The sequence below is a fragment of the Myxocyprinus asiaticus genome, chromosome 2 (genome assembly GCF_019703515.2).
Source record: "Myxocyprinus asiaticus isolate MX2 ecotype Aquarium Trade chromosome 2, UBuf_Myxa_2, whole genome shotgun sequence".
NCBI lineage: Eukaryota > Metazoa > Chordata > Actinopteri > Cypriniformes > Catostomidae > Myxocyprinus > Myxocyprinus asiaticus.
In genome coordinates this window covers 6,053,913-6,075,693 of record NC_059345.1, presented here as the reverse complement: position 1 = coordinate 6,075,693, position 21,781 = coordinate 6,053,913, and the positions used below count along the sequence as shown (strand labels likewise).

General features: G+C 36.8%; 1 protein-coding gene across 1 annotated transcript in view; it reads right to left on the bottom strand.

Annotated features, from left to right (window-relative positions):
* The window catches only part of LOC127454044 (cadherin-15-like), a 40,394-nt gene extending 19,137 nt beyond the window's left edge, over positions 1-21,257 (bottom strand). Inside the window, exon 1 of the mRNA XM_051720980.1 lies at positions 21,141-21,257. Within this exon, the coding sequence (XP_051576940.1) occupies positions 21,141-21,191 (51 nt within the window). The 5' untranslated portion in view covers positions 21,192-21,257. The remainder of the gene's footprint in view (positions 1-21,140) is intronic.
* Between the last annotated feature and the right edge of the window lie 524 nt (positions 21,258-21,781).

Sequence of the window (21,781 nt, the reverse complement as noted above, 5' to 3'; positions counted from 1 at the left end):
AACCACAAACTGGAATTTCTATCCTGCACTTCCATCATGAACTTCTGCTCTAACTCAGTTAGAGAAGCCTTTATTTAGAATAGAAGCCTTTATTTTGGTCACACATTATACATACATTTTTGCATATATACAGTGAAATGTATTTGTTTTCACATATCCCAGCTAAGCTGTGCAGAGTGGGGTCAGAGTGCAGGGTCAGCCATGATACAGTGCCCCTGGAGCAGATAGGGTCAAGGGCCCAACAGTGGCATAACAGGGGCTTAAACCCCCAACCTTCTGGTCAATAACCCAGAGCCTTAACCACTGAGCCACCACCCCTAGTAAAAGACTACTATTAGTGTGGAAACAATTATACAATGTCAAGAATAAAAAAATGTCCATACAATGCAAGTGAATGGTGACCAAAACTTTGAAGCTCCAAAAAACACATAATGTAATCTATATGACTCCAGTGGTTTAATCCATGTCTTCTCAAGCGATATAAACGATTTTGGGTGAGAACAGACCAAAATGTAACTCCTTTTTCACTGTACATCTTGCCATTGCAGTATCTAGGCACGATCATGATTTCAAGCTCGATTACACTTCCTAGTGCTTGACGCATGCACAGAGCGCTAGATGGCGCTAAAAAATCATGATCGCCAAGGAGGCTGCTGATGTCAAGATTTATTGTGAAGATAAAATAGCTACATTTTGGTCTGTTCTCACCCAAAATTGATTGGATGTCTTTAGAAGACATGGATTAAACCACTGCTGTCATATGGATTACCTTTATGTGCTTTCTGGAGCTTAACTGTTTTTGGTCACCATTCATTTGCATTGTATGGAACTACAGAGCTGAGATATTCTTCTAAAAACCTTTGTTTGTGTTCAGCAGAAGAAGGAAAGTCATACACATCTGGGATGGGATGAGAGTGTGTAAGAGATGAGAGAATTTTCATTTTTGGGTGAACTGTCCCTTTAAGAGCCAATGATTAATCATTGTAATAATCACCAGAATAGTCGAATCATCATTCTAATAATCGCTAGATTATCCGAATATCAAAATAATCGTTAGTTGCAGCCCTAACTACTACATGAATTTGGTTTGTTTTATAACATGACTGTTTCCCCAGATGTTAATATTTGTTTGTTATGAGGCTGCAGTGCTGAACCCTTTTCTAGCATCAAAGCAGTGCGGAGCTGAAATCTTTCATCTCGTTCCAAATGTGGAATCCAATGTGCTTGAAAAGCTGAGTCAAGTGAACCAAGCTCAGATTTCTCTCTTTCTATCTGTTTTTCTTTTACAAAAATGGAAACAAACTCATACAAACTTATATTGAACTCTTATAACATTCAAATGTTCAGTGTAAATGAAAATGTTCAGACTCTAAACGACACTGCACACTCTCTCTCTCTCTCTCTCTCTCTCACACACACACACACACACACACACACACACACACACACACACACACACACACACACACACAAACACACACACACACACAAACTTATTTTTATATCATTGTGGGGACTCTCCATACATAGACTTCCATGTATTTTATGTATTTTTATACAGAAAGATAATTTCTATCCCCTAAACCTAAACCTCACAGAAAACATTTTGCATTTTACATTTAAAAAAAATATAAGTTAGTATGTTTAATAAGCCATTTCCCTCGTGGGGACCGCTGGCTGGGCCCCACAGTGTAGGTGATCTCAGGTTTTACTATCCTTGTGGGGACATTTGGTCTCACACACACACACACACACACACACACACACACACACACACACACACACACACACATACACAGCTGTTTAGCAGGGAAACAAGCTCAGTTTTCCTCACACATGCCACTCTGAAACAGACTCTCCTTTATGTCCTACACTGCAGGTCAAAGGTCAACCTCTAAATGTGCATCAGCGACAGAATTCCACACAGAGTGACAAAATTCACACATACAGAGACACAATGGGTGTCAACTTCTCACGCTTGAAACAATCTCCCCAAGAGAGCCACCATGGAGAAAAACTGAATTATGAAACTACAAAAACTACAGTATGTAACTGCTTGAATGTTTCCCTGTTTACATGCAAAAAGAGGTAACAATGTGTTAACTGATTTGAGCAATAAGATGTGGTGCCAGAGGAGTCTAAAAGTAACTTTTTGCCACACCTGTCACTGGCAGGTGAGGCGAATTTACCAGCCATAAATACCTCCTACAGGACATGAAATTGTACTTTGCATTATTCTATAAAAATATACAAGCTATTTTGTTGTTCCTAGGATCACATGAATTATTTGGCTGTTTATCTTATGAATGTGTTGTTTTATATTGCAATAAAAGAGACTTGGGTGATGGCTCTTCCACTGCGATTTAAACCACACAAAACTTGGCAGGTTTAAATTTTGGACCCTGTGTGTCACATTTGGGGAAAGACAGACTAAGACATCTTGTTTTAAGAATGCACTACTAATTCATTGCCATGCAAAAATACTAAATAGCAATAATGTCTGACATATATGTTTGATTTACTCACGGGCATGACAGTGGAGTTGTTTTCACTGAGCAGCCGATGCAGAATGCAGGACATTACAGGCATGCACAGGCCCTGTTAAGAGCACGCTAATCTTAGAGCAGCCTGAATTCTCTGTACTGCAAATGTAGTACTACATTACAAGCAGTCTGATGTGTTTACTTTTGCATTCCACAACATACATGAAGATCAGATCCCAAACAACCGTGACTTTTGTGAGCTAAATTTAAAACAGTGAACTAAAGTTTAGCATCTAGTAGATTGGAATCTCTGAGTATAGCAAGACAGATACACATATTTCCATGGATTAACAAGTTCATAAAAAACACTCAAACAGGTTCAGACTAATGATATCCCAATATATCAGTCAGGCCAATTAATTGGTCGATATTTGGCTTCTTTATGATTATAGGCATTAGCTGATAACTATGCTTCGCCGATTTACAGAAGTGGTCATTCCACCTAGTCTCAGTTCAAAAATCTACCAACAGCCTTGCCAATGGATAATACAAAATTTCTAATATTTTTTAGTGAATTTTGAGTAAATATTGCGCGCAGTTGTGTAAATTCAGTAATTTGTTTACATCTTATTTGCTTAATTTAAAACAATGTTCCGGGTTCAGTGCAAGTTAAAGGAATATTCCGGGTTCGATACAAGTTAAGCACAATCGACAGCATGTAAGGAAGTGGTGATAAAGTTGTCACGACACGCAGTGGAGTTGCACCTCGTGTGTGCATTGTTTTTCAATAATTCAACATGCTGGAATCCAGGGCATGCTGAGTGACTCCAGACAGGCTTCCTAAGCAACCAATCGGCACGGTTGCTAGGGTGGGTAGAGTCACGTTGGGTTAACCTCCTCGTGGTCGCTATAATGTTGTTCTTGCTCTCAGTGGGGCATGTGGTGAGTTGTGCGTGGATGCCGCGGAGAATAGCGTGAAGTCTTCACATGTGCTAGGTCTCCGCGGTAATGCACTCAACAAGCCACGTGATAAGATGCACGGATTGACGGTCTCAGACACGGAGGCAACTGAGATTCGTCCTCCACCACCCAGATTGAGGCGAGTCACTACGCCACCACGAGGACCTAGAGCGCATTGGGAATTAAGCATACCAAACTGGGGAGAAAAGGGGAGAAAATCCCCCCCAAAAATACAAAATAATCATTCTAATAATTCTAAAATAATAATAATAATGCCGAAGTCAATTATTCCATTTATACCATGGTGACCACACCTTAAGACATTGTTCAGGGTTTTATCTCAAGAAATTGTCTGGTATTCTTCCCTAAAACGGTCTTGTGAGTGGAACTACTTTCTTCCGCCAAGGATTCAGCGTCTTGCTCTGATACAGCTCAAGCCTTCGTTTCTAGTTCGAAAATGTCACTTTAGAACTAGCAACTGAGAATAGCGAGGCTCGCGCTGCTTTACTGGAGCACTTACTGGAGTAACAAGTAAGTGCATTTGTGTGTGTGTGTGTGTGTGTGAGAGAGTTTGTTTTTGAGGGATCGAAAGAGAGAAGCTCAGAAACTGAGAGAGATTGCCTGTGGGATTACCTTTATCTGTTGCAGCTCTCGTCAGAAGTAACATCGCTTCAAAATCGGCAAGAGTTTAAGCACTTCTCAGCAGCAGCGAGTGTCGCCATTTTTGTATACACAACAGTTATTTCCGGTCCTCGAATCTGATTTGACGAGAGACGTTCTATGAGTACTGATGGTCTTACACTATCATCTGTGTATATCACCCCACTTGTGTTCGTGCCGTTCAAAACTAAAGTGTAAGAGCAGTGCAGATGTGTTAAGAGCTATCTGTCTCTTTACATTTAATATTGTGACATTACATATTTTAGCCAGCAGGTGGTGGCAAAAGAGCATTTTTGTGTGTAATATGAGCCAGTTAGGTGATGTGCAGTGAGTCAGTGTCAGTCAGTGTTTTCATTCATCAGCATTACGTGATCGCTCGTATTACTGCTACACTACTAAAGCCAGGAAATAGCTTTAAACAGCTTTAAACTAACATCTTCAGCATTAAGGCTCATCACAGCTGAGAGACACAACAGACTGATTAATTACACAAACTCAATGCGCTTACCTCTTACCGGAGTTTCCACATTGGAGAGGACATACTGTTCAAAATGGCGGAGATGACTGCAGTTTCTATAGTGACTCTAGCGCACCAGCTACTGCAAAACAGGGAGGAATACCTCCGCTTGGATGGCTATTTTTCCCACTGAGAGAATAGGATGATTTAACCTAAATGATAATATCTTCAGAAGGCTGACTAACACACTACAGCATCTCTGCTTGGGAGTGGCAACAGAGACAGGTGATCGCAAACGCTCCATCTCTCTCCATCTCTCTCTCTCTCACACACACACACACACACACACAGACACACACATCCTTGTTTCTCCAATAACTTGTTAAAAACAGCCCAATAGGGCTACTATCCTAAAGTGTAGATACTTCCGATACTGATGTTGTATAAAAAATATCGATCCTATTGATATAAATATTGACATATTGATTCAAATTTAGGGATATCATTATTTGGTTACATGAACATGAACAATAATCATAAGCTTCAAAGTGTAATAAAAAAGATTAAGCAATATTAGCAAATCCTTGTGCAGGATGGGAACTATTTCTTCTTCCGCTCATCTTAACATGCATGCTGAAAGTCGCAAGCAGACAAGCGATTGTGCCGTCACAAGACTCGTTCAAATATACTCGTTCAAACATGACTGTATATATATATATATATATATATATATACAGTCATGGGAAAAAGAAAGAACACCCTCCTTGAATTCTATAGTTTTACATATCAGGACATAATAAAAATCATCTGGTCCTTAGCAGGTCTTAAAATTTGCTAAATACAACCACAGATGAACAGCAACACATGACATATTACACCGTGTCATGATTTATTTAACAAAAATAAAGCCAAAATGGAGAATCCATGTGTGAAAAACTAAGTACACCCTTACTGCTTCCATAGGAATTAAGAGGATAAGTAGTAGCCAGGTGCTGCTAATCAAATGCCCTTGATTAATTGATCATCAGCAAATGTGACCACCTCTATAAAAGCTGAACTTTTAGCAGTTTGCTGGTCTGGAGCATTCAGGTGTGTGTTAACACAATGCCAAGGAGGAAAGACATCAGCAATGATCTTAGAGAAGCAATTGTTTCTGCCCATCTGTCTGGGAAGTGTTATAAGTCAATTTCCTAACAATTTAAAGTCCATCATTCTACAGTGAGAAAGATTATTCACAAGTGGAAAACATTCAAGACAGTTGCCAATCTTCCCAGAAGTGGACGTCCCAGCAAATTCACCCCAAGTTCACACCGTGCAATGCTCAGAGAAATTGCAAAAAACCCAAGAGTTACAGGCCTCAGTTAGCATGTTAAATGTATGACAGTACAATTAGAAAAAGACTGAACAAGTATGGTTTGTTTGGAAAGGTTGCCAGGAGAAAGCCTCTTCTCTCTAAAAAGAACATGGCATCACGGCTTAGGTTTGCAAAGTTGCATCTGAACAAACCACAAGACTTCTGGAACAATGTCCTTTGGACAGACGAGACCAAAGTGGAGAAGTTTGGCCATAATGCACAGCGCCACGTCTGGCGAAAACCAAACACAGCATATCAGCGCAAACACCTCATACCAACTGTCAAGCACGGTGGTGGAGGGGGGATGATTTGGGCTTGTTTTGCAGCCACAGGACCTGGGCACCTTGCAGTCATTGATTCGACCATTAACTCCTCTGTATACCAAAGTATTCTAGAGTCAAATGTGAGGCCATCTATCTGACAGCTAAAGCTTGGCTGAAATTGGGTCATGCAACAGAACAATGATCCCAAGCACACCAGCAAATCTACAACAGAATGGCTGAAAAGAATCAAGGTGTTGCAATGGCCCAGTCAAAGTCCAGACCTCAACCCGATTGAAATGCTGTGGCGGGACCGTAAGAGAGCTATGCATAAACAAATGCCCGCAAACTTCAATGAACTGAAGCAATGTTGTAAAGAAGAGTGGGTCAAAATTCCTCCACAACGATGTGAGAGACTGATAAAGTCATACAGAAAACGATTACTTGAAGTTATTGCTGCTAAAGGTCATTCTACAAGCTAGTGAATCATAAGGTGTACTTTTCACATATGGCTTCTCCCTTTTGGCCTTACTTTTGTTAAATAAATCATGACACGGTGTAATATGTCATGTGTTGCTGTTCATCTGTGGTTGTATTTAGCTAATTTTAAGACCTGCTAAGGACCAGATGATTTTTATTATGTCCTGATAAGTAAAACCATAGAATTCAAGGAGGGTGTACTTTCTTTTTCCCATGACTGTATATATATATATATATATATATATATATATATATATATATATATATATATATATATATACACACACACAATACTGTACAAAAGTTTTAAGCACTTGTGAAAAATGTTGCATAGTAAGGATTTCTTCTATAATAATTTCATACATAGTTTTCATTTATCAATTAACATCATACAAAGTCTATCAAAAAAAAAAAAAAGCTAAATCAATATTTGGTGTGGCCACCTTTGCCTTTAAAACAGCCCCAATTCTCCTAGGTACACCTGGACACAGTTTTTCTTGGTTGTTGGCAGATAGGATGTTTCAAGCTTCTTGGAGAATTTGCCACAGTTCTTCTATCTATTTAGGCTGTCTCAATTGCTTCTGTCTCTTTATGTAATCTCAGACTGACATGATGTTCAGAGGGGGGCTCTGTGGGGGCCATGCCATCTGTTGCAGGGCTCCCTGTTCTTCTGTTCTTATCTTTTCTATTTGCAAAAGTAATGTTTAGAAGTCTAACATTTATATTTCCTATTGACACACTAAAGCTGAAGATATAAATAACCATCTTAAGACAAATGCTTTTGTGAAACATCTTATGTGCCTAAATCTTTTGCACAGTACCGTACATTTAAATGTAACTTATGCAATTAAACTTTGTGAAATTACTGCATGTTATTGCACCCCTGCTAATTTTTGATGCTCTTTTTTTGCCTTTTAATGCTGTCGGTTGTGCCTTTTTCTCATGATATGCAGTCATTTCAATTTATATTTCTAAGCAGGAAAACAATTTCACTATACACAGAAAAGCACATAATAGTACACAAATAAAACAAATAACCATTCATTTTTATGTAAGCTATATATGGTAATGCAAGATAACATGTTAACGTGAACATTACTACACTCATATTAGCTACAATGCTTAACAGTTCATTGCGTATTATGAATTAGTTTATTAGAGTAATAATAAAGTATTAACAATTTTCATAGTAGCCTAATAAAAGGTACATTAATGAAACCTATTAATTGATATACATATTTAATATCAAGTTACCATACCATGATTCTTAGCAGTGTACTCTACACCATGACAGCAAGAAACGTCTGCCCACCTCTTCAGACCACTGATTCTGGAGTAAATTCACGCTAAAATCACAACATATATAAAGGTGACATTTCTTATTTCTTCTAATTGTGTGTACTTGATGTAAATATGTAATTAACAAAAACTAGTTAACCATGGTTTTACTGCAGTTAAACTATGGTTTAACTAAATCCCATGGTTAAACTATAGTTACTGTAGTGAAACCATGGCTAATTTTTGTAAGGGTAAACAAAACAGAAGTCTAATAATGTTCTGTTTAGGCTCACAAATGCAAAAAAAATTAAAATAATAATGACTTGAATTATGACTAAAAATAATATGCATAGAAGTATCGTATTCAGGGTTGGGGAGTATCGGAATACATGTAACGGAATCACGTATTTAAAATACAAAATATAAGTAACTGTATTCCACTACAGTTACAATTCTAATCATTGCTAATTAGAATACAGTTACATTCAAAAAGTATTTTGATTACTGAAGAGATTACTTTGCATTTTATTGTCATTTGTTTCATTTAATATTTAGTCCTTTCAGATGGAAAACATTTATACATATAAATGATGTGATCCAAAGTGCATTTGAACAGCGGTGAAACACTTTCTTATGATGTGTTACATTCATACGAACAGACAGAGAAGTAAGTTTGAAGTAAGTTTAGAGCAGAAGAAACAGAAATAAACCTTGTGTAAATTGTCAGCTTTACGCTAAGATAAAATGCTATTTCTAGCCATTTTACATGCACACGTTACCAGGCACGATCATATTTTTTTTATCAAGAAAATTCATGTTAGATCATAATTTCTTTTTTTCTAGTAAGAGCTCTGATATTAGGGCAAAATTCGTATTCTTGATAATAATTTTTTTTATTGTTTTCCTGTAAAAATATCTAAAAATCCTTAAAACAAGATGATCTTGATTGATCTTGTTTTAGAAACAACACTGCATAAGATATTTAGGTTTTTCAGAGAATGTATTTTTAACATGTGTATTTTGTCTTACTGTACTGGCAGAGTTTTTATAGACAAAACAAGTGAAAAAATCTACCAGTGCTGAAGAAGTAATCCAAAGTATTTAGATTACATTACTGACCTTGAGTAATCTAACGGAATACGTTACAAATTACATTTTACAGCATGTATTCTGTAATCTGTAGTGGAATACATTTCAAAAGTAACCCTCCCAACACTGATCGTACTGGTATCGGTATCAGTATCGACGATATTGGACTTGAAATTATTGGCATCGGATTGAAAATAAAATAAAATGGTATCGCCCATCCCTACAGCCCAAGCCGAGATACTAGTTCTAAAGTGAAGTTTTTGAGAGGCTTGGACGCATCATTTTGTTTGAACCAGCAACGGCAGATTCTGATCCGTCACATAAGAAAGTAGTTCCGTGCACAAATGCCTTTTTTTATGACCGTAATTTTTCCTAATTTTTGAAAATGTACTTGTTCATTGAACTGTTGTATATAAGCAATATCACACTCGCAGTTGTGCTATATGGCCCTAAATCAGCACTGCTGTGATTACCTACCTGCGGCCGAATCACAGCAGTGCTGATGTAAGGCCATATAGCATGATTGCGAGTGTGATATTTCTTAAATATAGCTTCTCCGATGTAAACCTTAACAACTGTTTTCAACTGAGATGCAGGTGTGCGCTGACATGACGGCTCTGTTTTTTGCTTGCGAGTGTGTGCAAAATGCGTATAATGTATGTGTGAGCACGTGTGTGAATGTGTGTGTGTGAGAGGGGGAAGGGGGAGCGAGGGTGTTTCCCACAGATATTTCAGATAATATAGAAGTTTTATTGATCCAGTGTATCTAGCTCTGATACAGCTCAAGCCTTCGTCGCTATTTCGAAAACGTCACTAGTTTTACATAATGCTGTAAATCCTAAATCCCTAAAACAAACATAAAACTATGATTTGAACAACTTTACAGCTCAAATAATACACGCGTTTTAACAGAAGTATTAATGTAAGTGCTTCAGCCCCCTAACTGAAAATCTGTTGAAGTCAATTGGGTGGCCCTTGGTGGCTCTCACTGGAGGTCTCTTAATGTTTTTAACAGAGCAACACAGTTTAGTTACTTCTCTTATCATTCAACCACACATCTTTCTGTGGGGCTACTAACGACATGTACTTTCTCAGAACATTTAGGACATGCATGAATGTGTTTTTGTTCCTGTACTTTCTGATCTGCTACCTAAATCTCTCTATATTTATTTAGTTGCCATTTAACATAAGCTATTTATCCACTTATTAAGCCACTTTCACTGCACCAATTTCATTTCACATGGTTATTTCAGTCACTCTTACTTCATCTTCGCTGTGAACATTACAGTTTGCAGGACAAGCCATCGGTTCGTGACTCTCTTGCTATATATTTTTTTTACTTTTATGTTTACATTAGTTACATTATATGTGTAAAGTTCAATTAAAAGTCAAATCACGTAGGATTTCTTTCTTCTGCTGAACACAAACAAAGTTTTTTAGAAGAATATTTCAGCTCTGTAGGTCCATACAATGCAAGTGAATGGTGGCCAGAAATTTGAAGCTCCAAAAAGCACATAAAGGCAGCATAAAAGTAATCCATACGACTCCAGTGGTTAAATACATGTCTTCAAAACAGATATGATAGGTGTGGGTGAGAAACAGATCAATATTTAAATCCTTTTTTACTATAAATTCTCCTCCCTAACCAGTAGGTGGCGATATGCACAAAGAATGCGAATCGCCAAAAACAAAGGAAGAAAGTAAAAGTGGAGATTTATAGTAAAAATGGACTTAAATATTGATCTGTTTTTCACTCACACTTATTATAAAACATCTGAAGACATGGATTTAACCACTGGAGTCTTATGGATTACTTTTATGCGCCCTTTATGTGCTTTTTGAAGCTTCAAAGTTCTTTTGCCAAGAGAAGCACTAATCTGATTCTGAAAATATACCCAACTGTCTGACCCATATACTGATGCCCCAAGACACGGCTGGTGCCAACCACACTGTTGTGCCAACCCCAAACTTACCAAAAAAACCCCCAAACATTTTCTCATAACAAAAATATTAAACAAATGTGTAATCTTTCAGAGCTTTCAGTATTTCCAGAGCATTCCAGCGCCCAGCTGTTGCTCCAGGTCTCACATTTAACCCAGTTTAACCCTCTTTTACCAGAGTAAGACATTCCAAACGCCCCACGCACACATGGCAGGGTCAGCTGGTGTAAAGCATGGGCACTGTTGGTGTGAGCCGTGACTAATAGAATGTGATATGCTTCATTTCTAGAGTGGAAAACAAACTGTGTGCAACAGACAAGTTTGGAACAGAAGTTAGTGTGTGTTTCCTGAGGAGCTCATGCTGTCTTAACAGTAGCCATTGCAACTGAAAACTTTCAGTAATCTAAAATGATTAATTCATGAATAAAAACATTGGATCAGTACAAAAGGTTTTAATCTCTTTCTCTCATTTAACTTGAAGGAAAATTAAATTCGGAGTGACTATTTACAGTAAGTGTAAATAACAATGAAAAGCACCTTTTGCACTGTGTGTAAACAGTGTTAATACACCCCTAATTAAATACTAACATACAGGTATAGGAGCATCACTGCAGCGGGTTTATTGTGTTTCTTTAGAGTCCCACAGACACCCTACAGTACACCAACCCCTACCTCTAAACCTAACCCTAACCTTCCTTTAAATAAACAGGATGGGACATAGTGGGACAAAAGGTGGAATCGAACACGGGTCGTCCGCACGAGTAAAGCACATCCACACTGTAGTTACATGCCATGCAGCACCACTAGAGTTGCACTTTAATTCCTCCTCCTTTCTTTCTTTCTTTCTTTCTTTCTTTCTTTCTTCTCTCTCTCTCTCTTTCATTCTTGCTGTTCTCTTTCTTTCTTTCTATCTTTCTTTCTTCTCTCTTTCTTTCTTTCGTTCTTTAATTCTTTCTTTCTTTCTTTCTTCTCTCTCTCTTTCATTCTTGCTGTTTCTTTCTATCTTTCTTTCTTCTTTAATTCTTTCTTTCTATCTTTCTTTCTTTCTTCTCTCTCTCTTTCTTTCATTCTTTAATTCTTTCTTTCTTTCTTTCTTTCTTTCTTCTCTCTCTTTCTTTCATTCTTTAATTCTTTCTTTCTTTCTTTCTTTCTTCTCTCTCTCTTTCATTCTTGCTGTTTCTTTCTATCTTTCTTCTCTCTCTCTTTCATTCTTGCTGTTTCTTTCTTTCTTTCTTTCTTTCTTCTCTCTCTTTCATTCTTGCTGTTTCTTTCTATCTTTCTTCTCTCTCTCTTTCATTCTTGCTGTTTCTTTCTTTCTTTCTTTCTTCTCTCTCTCTTTCATTCTTGCTGTTTCTTTCTATCTTTCTTCTCTCTCTCTTTCTTTCGTTCTTTAATTCTTTCTTTCTTCTCTGTCTTTCTTTCTTCTCTCTCTCTCTTTCTTTCTTTCTTTCTTTCTTTCTTCTCTCTCTCTTTCATTCTTGGTGTTTCTTTCTATCTTTCTTTCTTCTCTCTTTCTTTATTTCATTCTTTATTCTTTCTTTCTATCTTTCTTTCTTCTCTCTTTCTTTATTTCATTCTTTATTCTTTCTTTCTTTCTATCTTTCTTTCTTCTCTCTCTCTTTCTTTCATTCTTTAATTCTTTCTTTCTTCTCTGTCTTCTCTCTTTCTTTCTGTTCTCTTTCTTTCGTTCTTTAATTCTTTCTTCTCTCTTTCTTTCTTTCTTCTCTCTCTCTTTCTTTCGTTCTTTAATTCTTTCTTTCTTCTCTCTCTTTCTTTCTTCTCTCTCTCTTTCTTTCGTTCTTTAATTCTTTCTTTCTATCTTTCTTTCTTTCTTCTCTCTCTCTTTCTTTCATTCTTTAATTCTTTCTTTCTTTCTATCTTTCTTTCTTCTCTCTCTCTTTCTTTCATTCTTTAATTCTTTCTTTCTTTCTTTCTCTCTCTCTCTTTCATTCTTGCTGTTTCTTTCTATCTTTCTTTCTTCTCTCTTTCTTTCGTTCTTTAATTCTTTCTTTCTATCTTTCTTTCTTTCTTCTCTCTCTCTTTCTTTCATTCTTTAATTCTTTCTTTCTTCTCTCTCTCTTTCATTCTTGCTGTTTCTTTCTATCTTTCTTCTCTCTCTCTTTCTTTCGTTCTTTAATTCTTTCTTTCTTCTCTGTCTTTCTTTCTTCTCTCTCACTTTCTTTCTTTCTTTCTTTCTTCTCTCTCTCTTTCATTCTTGGTGTTTCTTTCTATCTTTCTTTCTTCTCTCTTTCTTTATTTCATTCTTTATTCTTTCTTTCTTTCTATCTTTCTTTCTTCTCTCTCTCTTTCTTTCGTTCTTTAATTCTTTCTTTCTTCTCTCTCTTTCTTTCTTCTCTCTCTCTTTCATTCTTGCTGTTCTCTTTCTTTCTTTCTTTCTTTCTTTCTTTCTTTCTTTCTTTCTTTCTTTCTTTCTTCTGTCTTTCTTTCGTTCTTTAATTCTTTCTGTTCTCTTTCTTTCTTTCTTTCTTTCTTTCTTTCTTTCTTTCTTCTGTCTTTCTTTCGTTCTTTAATTCTTTCTGTTCTCTTTCTTTCTTTCTTTCTTTCTTCTCTCCCTCTTTTGTTCTTTCATTCTTTCTGCTCTCTCTTTCTTTCATTCTTTCTGTTCTCTTTTTTCTTTCTCTCTTTCTTTTTCTATATTCTCTTTCTTCCTTTTTTCTCTTTATTTCTTTCATTCTTTTTTCTCTTTCTTTTTCTATTTTCTCTTTCTTTCTTTCTTTCTTTCTTTCTTTCATTCTCTCTCTGTAAGTCTATGGGATGTTTTTGCCTGTTTTATAATCTGCCAGGAAAAAAATTATAAATCAGACCCCAAAGATAGAGCGGCATGATTTGTGGTATCATTTAGGTCTGTAGCACAAAAGATACAGGACTAGTTACACACTGAATTGTAATACTTGGGCTTAGGGGTTTGTTCAAATCACTAACCCAAATTATGAGCAACAAAAGCAGAGTTTCCAGTAAATCTGACTAGCACCAGCTGGACTGATTTTTCACATTTTGCACAGCCTCCTCTTTCCACAAGCGAAATTACAATGTGAGACAAATGGTGTTAAGGTCTGCATCTGGCAACAGCTGCACACCGTCATAGCAAGCCCTCAAGGAGACCACACGATCCCCAGAGGCGAGAAAATCACAAATGAGATCTCTTTAAAGTCTCAATTGTTTCAGCTATTACATTAAATGGAGACTCTCAAGTCTCCTGTTTCTCAGATTTTTCTCTTGAGAAAAAGACCCCAGTAATCTCACAAAAGTTTTAAAAACCGATCTCAACAATGTCTCATATTGTGTTCAGATTTGGTAAGACAGCAATCAAAAGTCATAAAACATAAAAAAACAGATTCCTCCAAAAACAAATTATCTGAACTATGCAATCCAAATTATTTGTATAGCTCTCTTCTCTTTCGGTATGTCAACAATTGTCTCATTTGTGTCTATTTTTATTCCTCCTAAGGAATTTTAGAGGAAACATCTGAGACACTTCAACTTAGAATGACATAAATTTTCATGAGCTATGAAAGAGCAACCTCTGAGGTATAAAATGTTCCTCTAGGTAGGCCTCTACCTTGGGAAAGACATTTGGGAATTCCTAACAATTGTTGCCTGCTTCCTAGAAAAATCCATGAGGAATACATGTTGTATTTCAGCAACAAATTCAAGTTTTCCCAGGTGCCACACATGCATTGCATTAAAGCTGAGATGTGCAATTTCTGGACAACTGTCACCAAAAAAAAAAAAATAAAAAAAAAAATAAAATAAAAAATTCCTAAACATCAAAAGCGCCAAAAGCGAGTGAAATGGTGTCGTAATCAGACAAGGTTTTTAAGGTGAGTATTAGATGGAAGTTTTAATTAACTAACCTAAAACTTTAACCTAAATCTAACCAATAGTGTTTTAAAAACTATTTCAACATGTAAACCACAAATACTGAAGCCGTCATTTCGTGTCGCTTCTATGACACTTTTGCTTCACTTTCACTTTCGTTTCGAGCATCCTCAGCTGGGCCCGAGACTGGGTCTCTGACTCCAGTGTCAAACAGGTGAGCCACCGCGGATGTTGAAAATGTACACTAGTGGCCAAAAGTTTGGAATAATGTACAGATTTTGCTCTTATGGAAAGAAATTGGTACTTTTATTTACCAAAGTGGCATTCAGCTAATCACAATGTAGAGTCAGGACATTAATAACATGAAAAATTACTATTACAATTTGAAAAAAAAAAACTTCTTAAACTACTTCAAAGAGTTCTTGTCCAAAAATCCTCCACGTGCAGCAATGACAGCTTTGCAGATCCTTGACATTCTAGCTGTCAGTTTCTCCAGATACTCAGGTGACATTTCACCCCACACTTCCTGTAGCACTTGCCATAGATGTGACTGTCTTGTCGGGCACTTCTCACACACCTTACAGTCTAGCTGATCCCACAAATGCTCAATGGGGTTAAGATCCATAACACTCTTTTCCAATTATCTGTTGTCCAATGTCTGTGTTTCTTTGCACACTCTAACCTTTTCTTTTTGATTTTCTGTTTCAAAAGTGTCTTTATCTTTGTAATTCTTCCCATAAGGCCTGCACCCCTGAGTCTTGTCTTTACTGTTGTACATGAAACTGGTGTTGAGCGGGTAGAATTCAATGAAGCTGTCAGCTGAGGACATGTGAGTCGTCTATTTCTCAAACTAGAGACTCTGATGTACTTATCCTCTTGTTTAGTTGTACATCTGGCCTTCCACATCTCTTTCTGTCCTTGTTAGAGCCAGTTGTCCTTTGTCTTTGAAGACTGTAGTGTACACCTTCGTAAGAAATCTTCAGTGTTTTGGCAATTTCAAGCATTGTATAGCTTTCATTCCTCAAAACAATGATTGACTGATGAGTTTCTAGAGAAAGCTGTTTCTTTTTTGCCATTTTTGACCTAATATTGACCTTAAGACATGCCAGTCTATTGCATACTGTGGCAACTCAACAACAAACACAAAGACAATGTTAAGCTACATTTAACAAACCAAGTAGCTTTCAACTGTGTTTGATATAATGGAAAGTGATTTTCTAGTACCAAATTAGCAATTTAGCATGATTACTCAAGGATAAGGTGTTGGAGTGATGGCTGCTGGAAATGGGGCTATCTAGATTTGATCAGTGATGGTGCTGTTTTTTACATCAGTATTGTCCTGACTATACTTTGTGATCAGCTGAATGCCACTTTGGTGAATTAAAGTACCAATTTCCTTCCGAAACAGCAAAATCTGTACATTATTCCAAACTTTTGGCCACCAGTGTAGGTGGGTCTGTAATTCAAGCGTTAAAATGTATTTTAAATATAATGCATTAGAGTGAAAGTGTTTTGATACGGTATAATAACATAGCAGAGTGTTAGTAATAGAGCAAAAATACGTGTTTATAAAGTCCTTAACAGCCACAGTACCCATAATTTGTGTGAAAGTGAATAAAAACACAGTTGTTGCAGCACCTCTAGTGTTCATTTGAATAGGAAATTTCTGCGAAACGTAAAAAGCACCACATGGGGATATATAAGTTGATATAATTGGATTTGGTGTGTGTATGTTCTGTTTCTTCAATCCTGTTTTGTGAATTAATTAAATGTTAATATCAAAAAAAGCACCACATTAAACTCAGTTTGCAAAAATGTACTTATAGTAACGTTCACTCTATGAGACTAGGTTGATTTAATCTCATCACTGTTCCTTTGAGTCCCTCCGTCTTCCATGAGTTTGGTTCAAATAGATAGTCCCGCCCCAAACTCATGCCATTGGTTGAGCCAATGTAACTGTGTCGGGCTGACTGGGATGCTCAAATAAACAGCAATGTTTTGATAAAGCCAAGAGTCACAGTATTTACACACAGTATTTTTCTGGGGAATCAACCTACGAATGGATTACTTATAGCTGTCTCTACATTTTAAGCTTGGATGTAAGGTATTTTAACATCCAAAAAATTACACACTTCATCTTAATCAAATACCTGTGTATCCAAGGCCATAAGAAGCCAAATGATGAAAGAATCTGTAGCAGGCAGACAAACTGACAATCATCAGTTATTATTGGCACGTCAGGCCAATCATTTGGTGGGAACGTAATGCACCACGGAATGGGCTGATATTCTTGCTCCATCAAGTATTGCACTTTCTTTCGACATTGTTACATCAGTTGAGGAAAGAAAGCATGGCAGAGTTCAAACATAAAATGCACAAACAATGGATATCTCATTGGTACCTCAATTGTTTCTCCTAGACAACAATACTATTTAATGGAGAGCAAACTGGAAACTTTTGCAAAAGCATCCTGCTTTTCAGAATTTTTCTCGAGAAAAATCCTTGCTCTAAAAAAAGAACTTCCTCTAGAAAGTATCTTTGAAAATGGCTCATGGTTTGGAAAAAGGTCAGTTTGAATCAATCAGGTTTGGAGCATTTTTCATCTTTAATTGCTTCCATAGTCTACGATAAACATCAAAGTAATTGTGGTGGCCAGTTGCAACCCTTCTTCTGTTTATCTATAGCATGATGAAAAGCTTGCGCATGGGTGCAACTACAGGACAAATCATTCATTTCAGAATCTGTATTCCATTGCAAATCTAAACAGTTGGGATCATTGATTGTGGCGAATATTTATGGCCGCGTGGCTTTGTTTGCATGATTCATTGTCCTCATCATTAAGCTAGTGACAGACAGGAAGGGGCCACTGAACCATAACGTCAAATAGAGGTACGAACCAGCTGCATTATTTGATCATTTTGCATTATCAGTAATCATTTAATTTATCAGAAATTACGCATGTTTAGATCTGCCATTTTCACTGACTGTATAATACCACTAATGGCTAGTAAGTTGAATGCGTTAAAAACAAAGGAAGTTAAAAATCAATTACTAAACATGACCTGCAATGTACCACTAAAGATGATTTTAACAGATGTGCCCCAGGGTCACAAGCTGTAACCACTTCTTAAACCCTGAATCTTTAAGTGACAAGAAAAACTAACGCTAATCAAATTACATAGTGTGGCTTAAAAATATTATGTTACTTTTATCCATTGTGTTTCATGAAACATTTGATTAGTTTCAAGTAGGGCTGGGTAAAAATACAGATTTTCCAATGCATTGCAATCTTCATTTGAACGATCTCAGTATCGACTCTTAAAGGGTTAATTCACCCAAAAATTATAATTCTTTCATGATATACTTACCTTTAAGCCATCCCAGATGTGTGTGACTTTCCTTCTTCAGCAGAACCAAAGTGAAGATTTTTTATAAGCAGATTTCAGATCAGTCTGTCCATACAATGCAAGTAAATGGGTGCCATCAGTCTGCTGGCTGTTTGATGGTCCAAAAGGCATATTTAGGCAGCATAAAAGTAATCCACAGTCGATCCAGTCGATCATTAACGTCTTCTGAAGCAAATCGATAGGTTTGTGTAAAAATAAAATCGATAATTAAAACTTTATTAACTTAAAAAAAATCGCTTCCTGCCAGCAGTCGATGCATCATGTGACGTAAGCACAATGGCGTGTTCACGCGAGAAGTCGGAAGTGCATGCTTTGTATACAACACAGGAACGAACGTCACGTGAGAGTTAGTTCATTTCAAACAGCAATACAGCGCTGGCCTGAAGCGACAATTTAAAATGAAAAACTTTGGTTCTGCTGAAGAAGGAAAGACATACACATCTGGGATGGCTTAAAGGTAAAGTATATCATGAGAGAATTATAATTTTTGGGTGAACAATTCCATTAAATCCCAAGATCGAGCCAATGGCTGGTACATTTTCAGATTTCAATCACCAGTTATTAAATAGTATAGTCACAAAGAAGTTCAGCATTGAGATCCCTTCACTGCATGTTGAGAGTAAAAGTTTGTTTTCCCTTGATCCGTGTAATGAGTGTCCAAAGACGAGATCCTCACAATCCATTTGACATTGAATAATGTCTCTTTTAATATAATTTCTGTTCTTTGCATTCAGTTGTTGATCAAAAACAACAAATAAATAAACATTTAATTCTAATTACACATAGCACGGATAAGGAAATGATGCTTGCTGAACTGCTGCAGTTCTAAAGAGACAGTATTGTTATAGCACTTAACATTTTAGATTTTGTTTGAATTTTTGAAGCAATTTAAGATGAGATATAAACAAAAACAGAAGAGATCAGGATGGGGCAAACACTTTTTCACTGTCTGTCTGTCTGTCTGTCTGTCTGTCTGTCTGTCTGCTGCATGTCTGCTCTATCTATCTATCTATCTATCTATCTATCTATCTATCTATCTCTATCTATCTATCTATCTATCTGTCTGTCTGTCTGTCTATCATCTAACTATCTATCTATCTATCTATCTATCTATCTATCTATCTATCTATCTCTATCTATCTATCTATCTATCTATCTATCTGTCTGTCTGCTGCATGTCTGCTCTATCTATCTATCTATCTATCTATCTATCTATCTATCTATCTATCTATCTATCTATCTATCTATCTCTATCTATCTATCTATCTATCTATCTATCTATCTGTCTGTCTGTCTGTCTATCATCTAACTATCTATCTATCTATCTATCTATCTATCTATCTATCTATCTATCTATCTATCTGTCTATCTGTCTGTCTGTCTGTCTGTCTGTCTGTCTGTCTGTCTGCTGCATGTCTGCTTTATCTATCTATCTATCTATCTGTCTGTCTGTCTGTCTGTCTGTCTGCTGCATGTCTGCTTTATCTATCTATCTATCTATCTATCTATCTATCTATCTATCTATCTATCTATCTATCTATCTATCTAACTATCTATCTGTCTGTCTGTCTGCTGCATGTCTGCTGTATCTATCTATCTATCTATCTATCTATCTATCTATCTATCTATCTATCTATCTGTATGCATGTCTGTCTGTCTGTCTGTCTGTCTATCTGTCTGTCTGCTGCATGTCTGCTTTCTATATCTATCTATCTATCTATCTATCTATCTATCTATCTATCTATCTATCTATCTATCTATCTGTCTGTCTGTCTGTCTGTCTGTCTATCTATCTATCTGTCTGTCTGTCTGTCTGTCTATCTGCCTGCCTGCCTGCCTGCCTGTCTGTCTGCTGCATGTCTGCTGTCTCTATCTATCTATCTATCTATCTATCTATCTATCTATCTATCTATCTATCTATCTATCTGTCTGTCTGTCTGTCTGTCTGTCTGTCTATCTATCTGTCTGTCTGTCTGTCTGTCTGTCTGTCTGTCTGCCTGTCTGTCTGCTGCATGTCTGCTGTCTCTATCTATCTATCTATCTGTCTGTCTGTCTGTCTGTCTGTCTGCTGCATGTCTGCTGTCTCTATCTATCTGTCTATCTATCTATCTATCTATCTGTCTGTCTGTGCAAAATAATATGCAACTTCAAAACATATTAATTGTTTATGTAATACACAGATTTGTTCATTTTTAAAAGCTAAAATGTGACCAAAATGATGAAAAACTAATGATAAAATAAAATGTGTAAAATTAATATTTTCGTAATTTACCTAGTTAGAGGGTCCCCTATTAATACCAGTCCTAGTTTCAAGGAGAGTTTTTCACTTATTTGAGGTTTCTAATTCTATATATATATATTTTTTTTAATTGTTCTAAGCTACTTAAAACTAAAATCACAAAATTATTGGAATAAAATCTATTAACAATATTTTGCAGAATGCATAAAAGTAGTCATTTGGAAAATTCTTTCAGCACTCACTCACCCTAATGTTGTTCCAAACCTGTATAACTTTCTTTTTTACGTTAAACACAAAAGGAGACATTAGGCAGAATGTTTGCTGTAGTCACAATTCACTTTCATTGCATCATGTTTCCATACAATATAAGTGAATGGTGACTCAAGCTAATATTCTGCCTAACATTAGTTTAAGTTACACATAAGAAAGAAAGTATTTTGGAACAACATGAGGGTGAGCAAAGGAGAATTTTATATTTCTGGGTGAACTGTCCTTTTAAGTTTAGAAGATAACACAGTGAGCTATCACACTGAAATTAATACTATTTAAGAATTAATGATAAAACTTATATTAACTCAGTTTCTGATTGGATGGAGTTCAAAGCCGTAAAATAACCTATCATGGCTGAGGGCCCAAAGCTGAAGCCCAACATCTCTCAGTATTCACCTGGTTAGTAAAAAAGGTTCAGTTTACCTGATACACAGCAGCCACCAGTACACCCAGGACCACCACGGCCTTCATCATCTGATTTTTGATCCCTGCCACCCACAATAAACCACTGCCAAACAGAAAAGCTCTTGAGATGCAACACTGTCCAAAGACTGAAGCAAACTGTCTTGGAGCTGCTAGAATCTGTAGTTCCTAACACTCTCAGTTTAGACTGTCTGCACAGGCTGGTTGAGTGACAGCACATGTGTGCAGGGCTGCCTGAAGAGTGAGTAACCCCAGCCCCCACACGGCTCTCTCATGGCATGGACACACCCCAGAACTTCTAGGTTAGAAAGTCTATGACCCATTCAACGAGGGGCAAAGACTTCAAAGTTAAAGTTTATAAATCTGCAATTGAAAAACATGTATTGATAGACCACTAATCTGAATATTGGGGGCTGGGAGACAGTGTCTGTGGTGACTACAGCCCTGATAGTACATTGAAAATTGTATGCCAGTAGTGCCTGGATTATATGCTTTTTTCTAGTGGACTTTCGAAAAGTGCATCTGTGTATGCCTTTCCAACTAATATTTCCTCCAACTCCTTGTGCAATGCAAGAAGAAGAGTTTGTGATGATTCACTTTTTACTTTTTCTGTTGTTAGCCCAAAGCTGCCAAGTATAAAA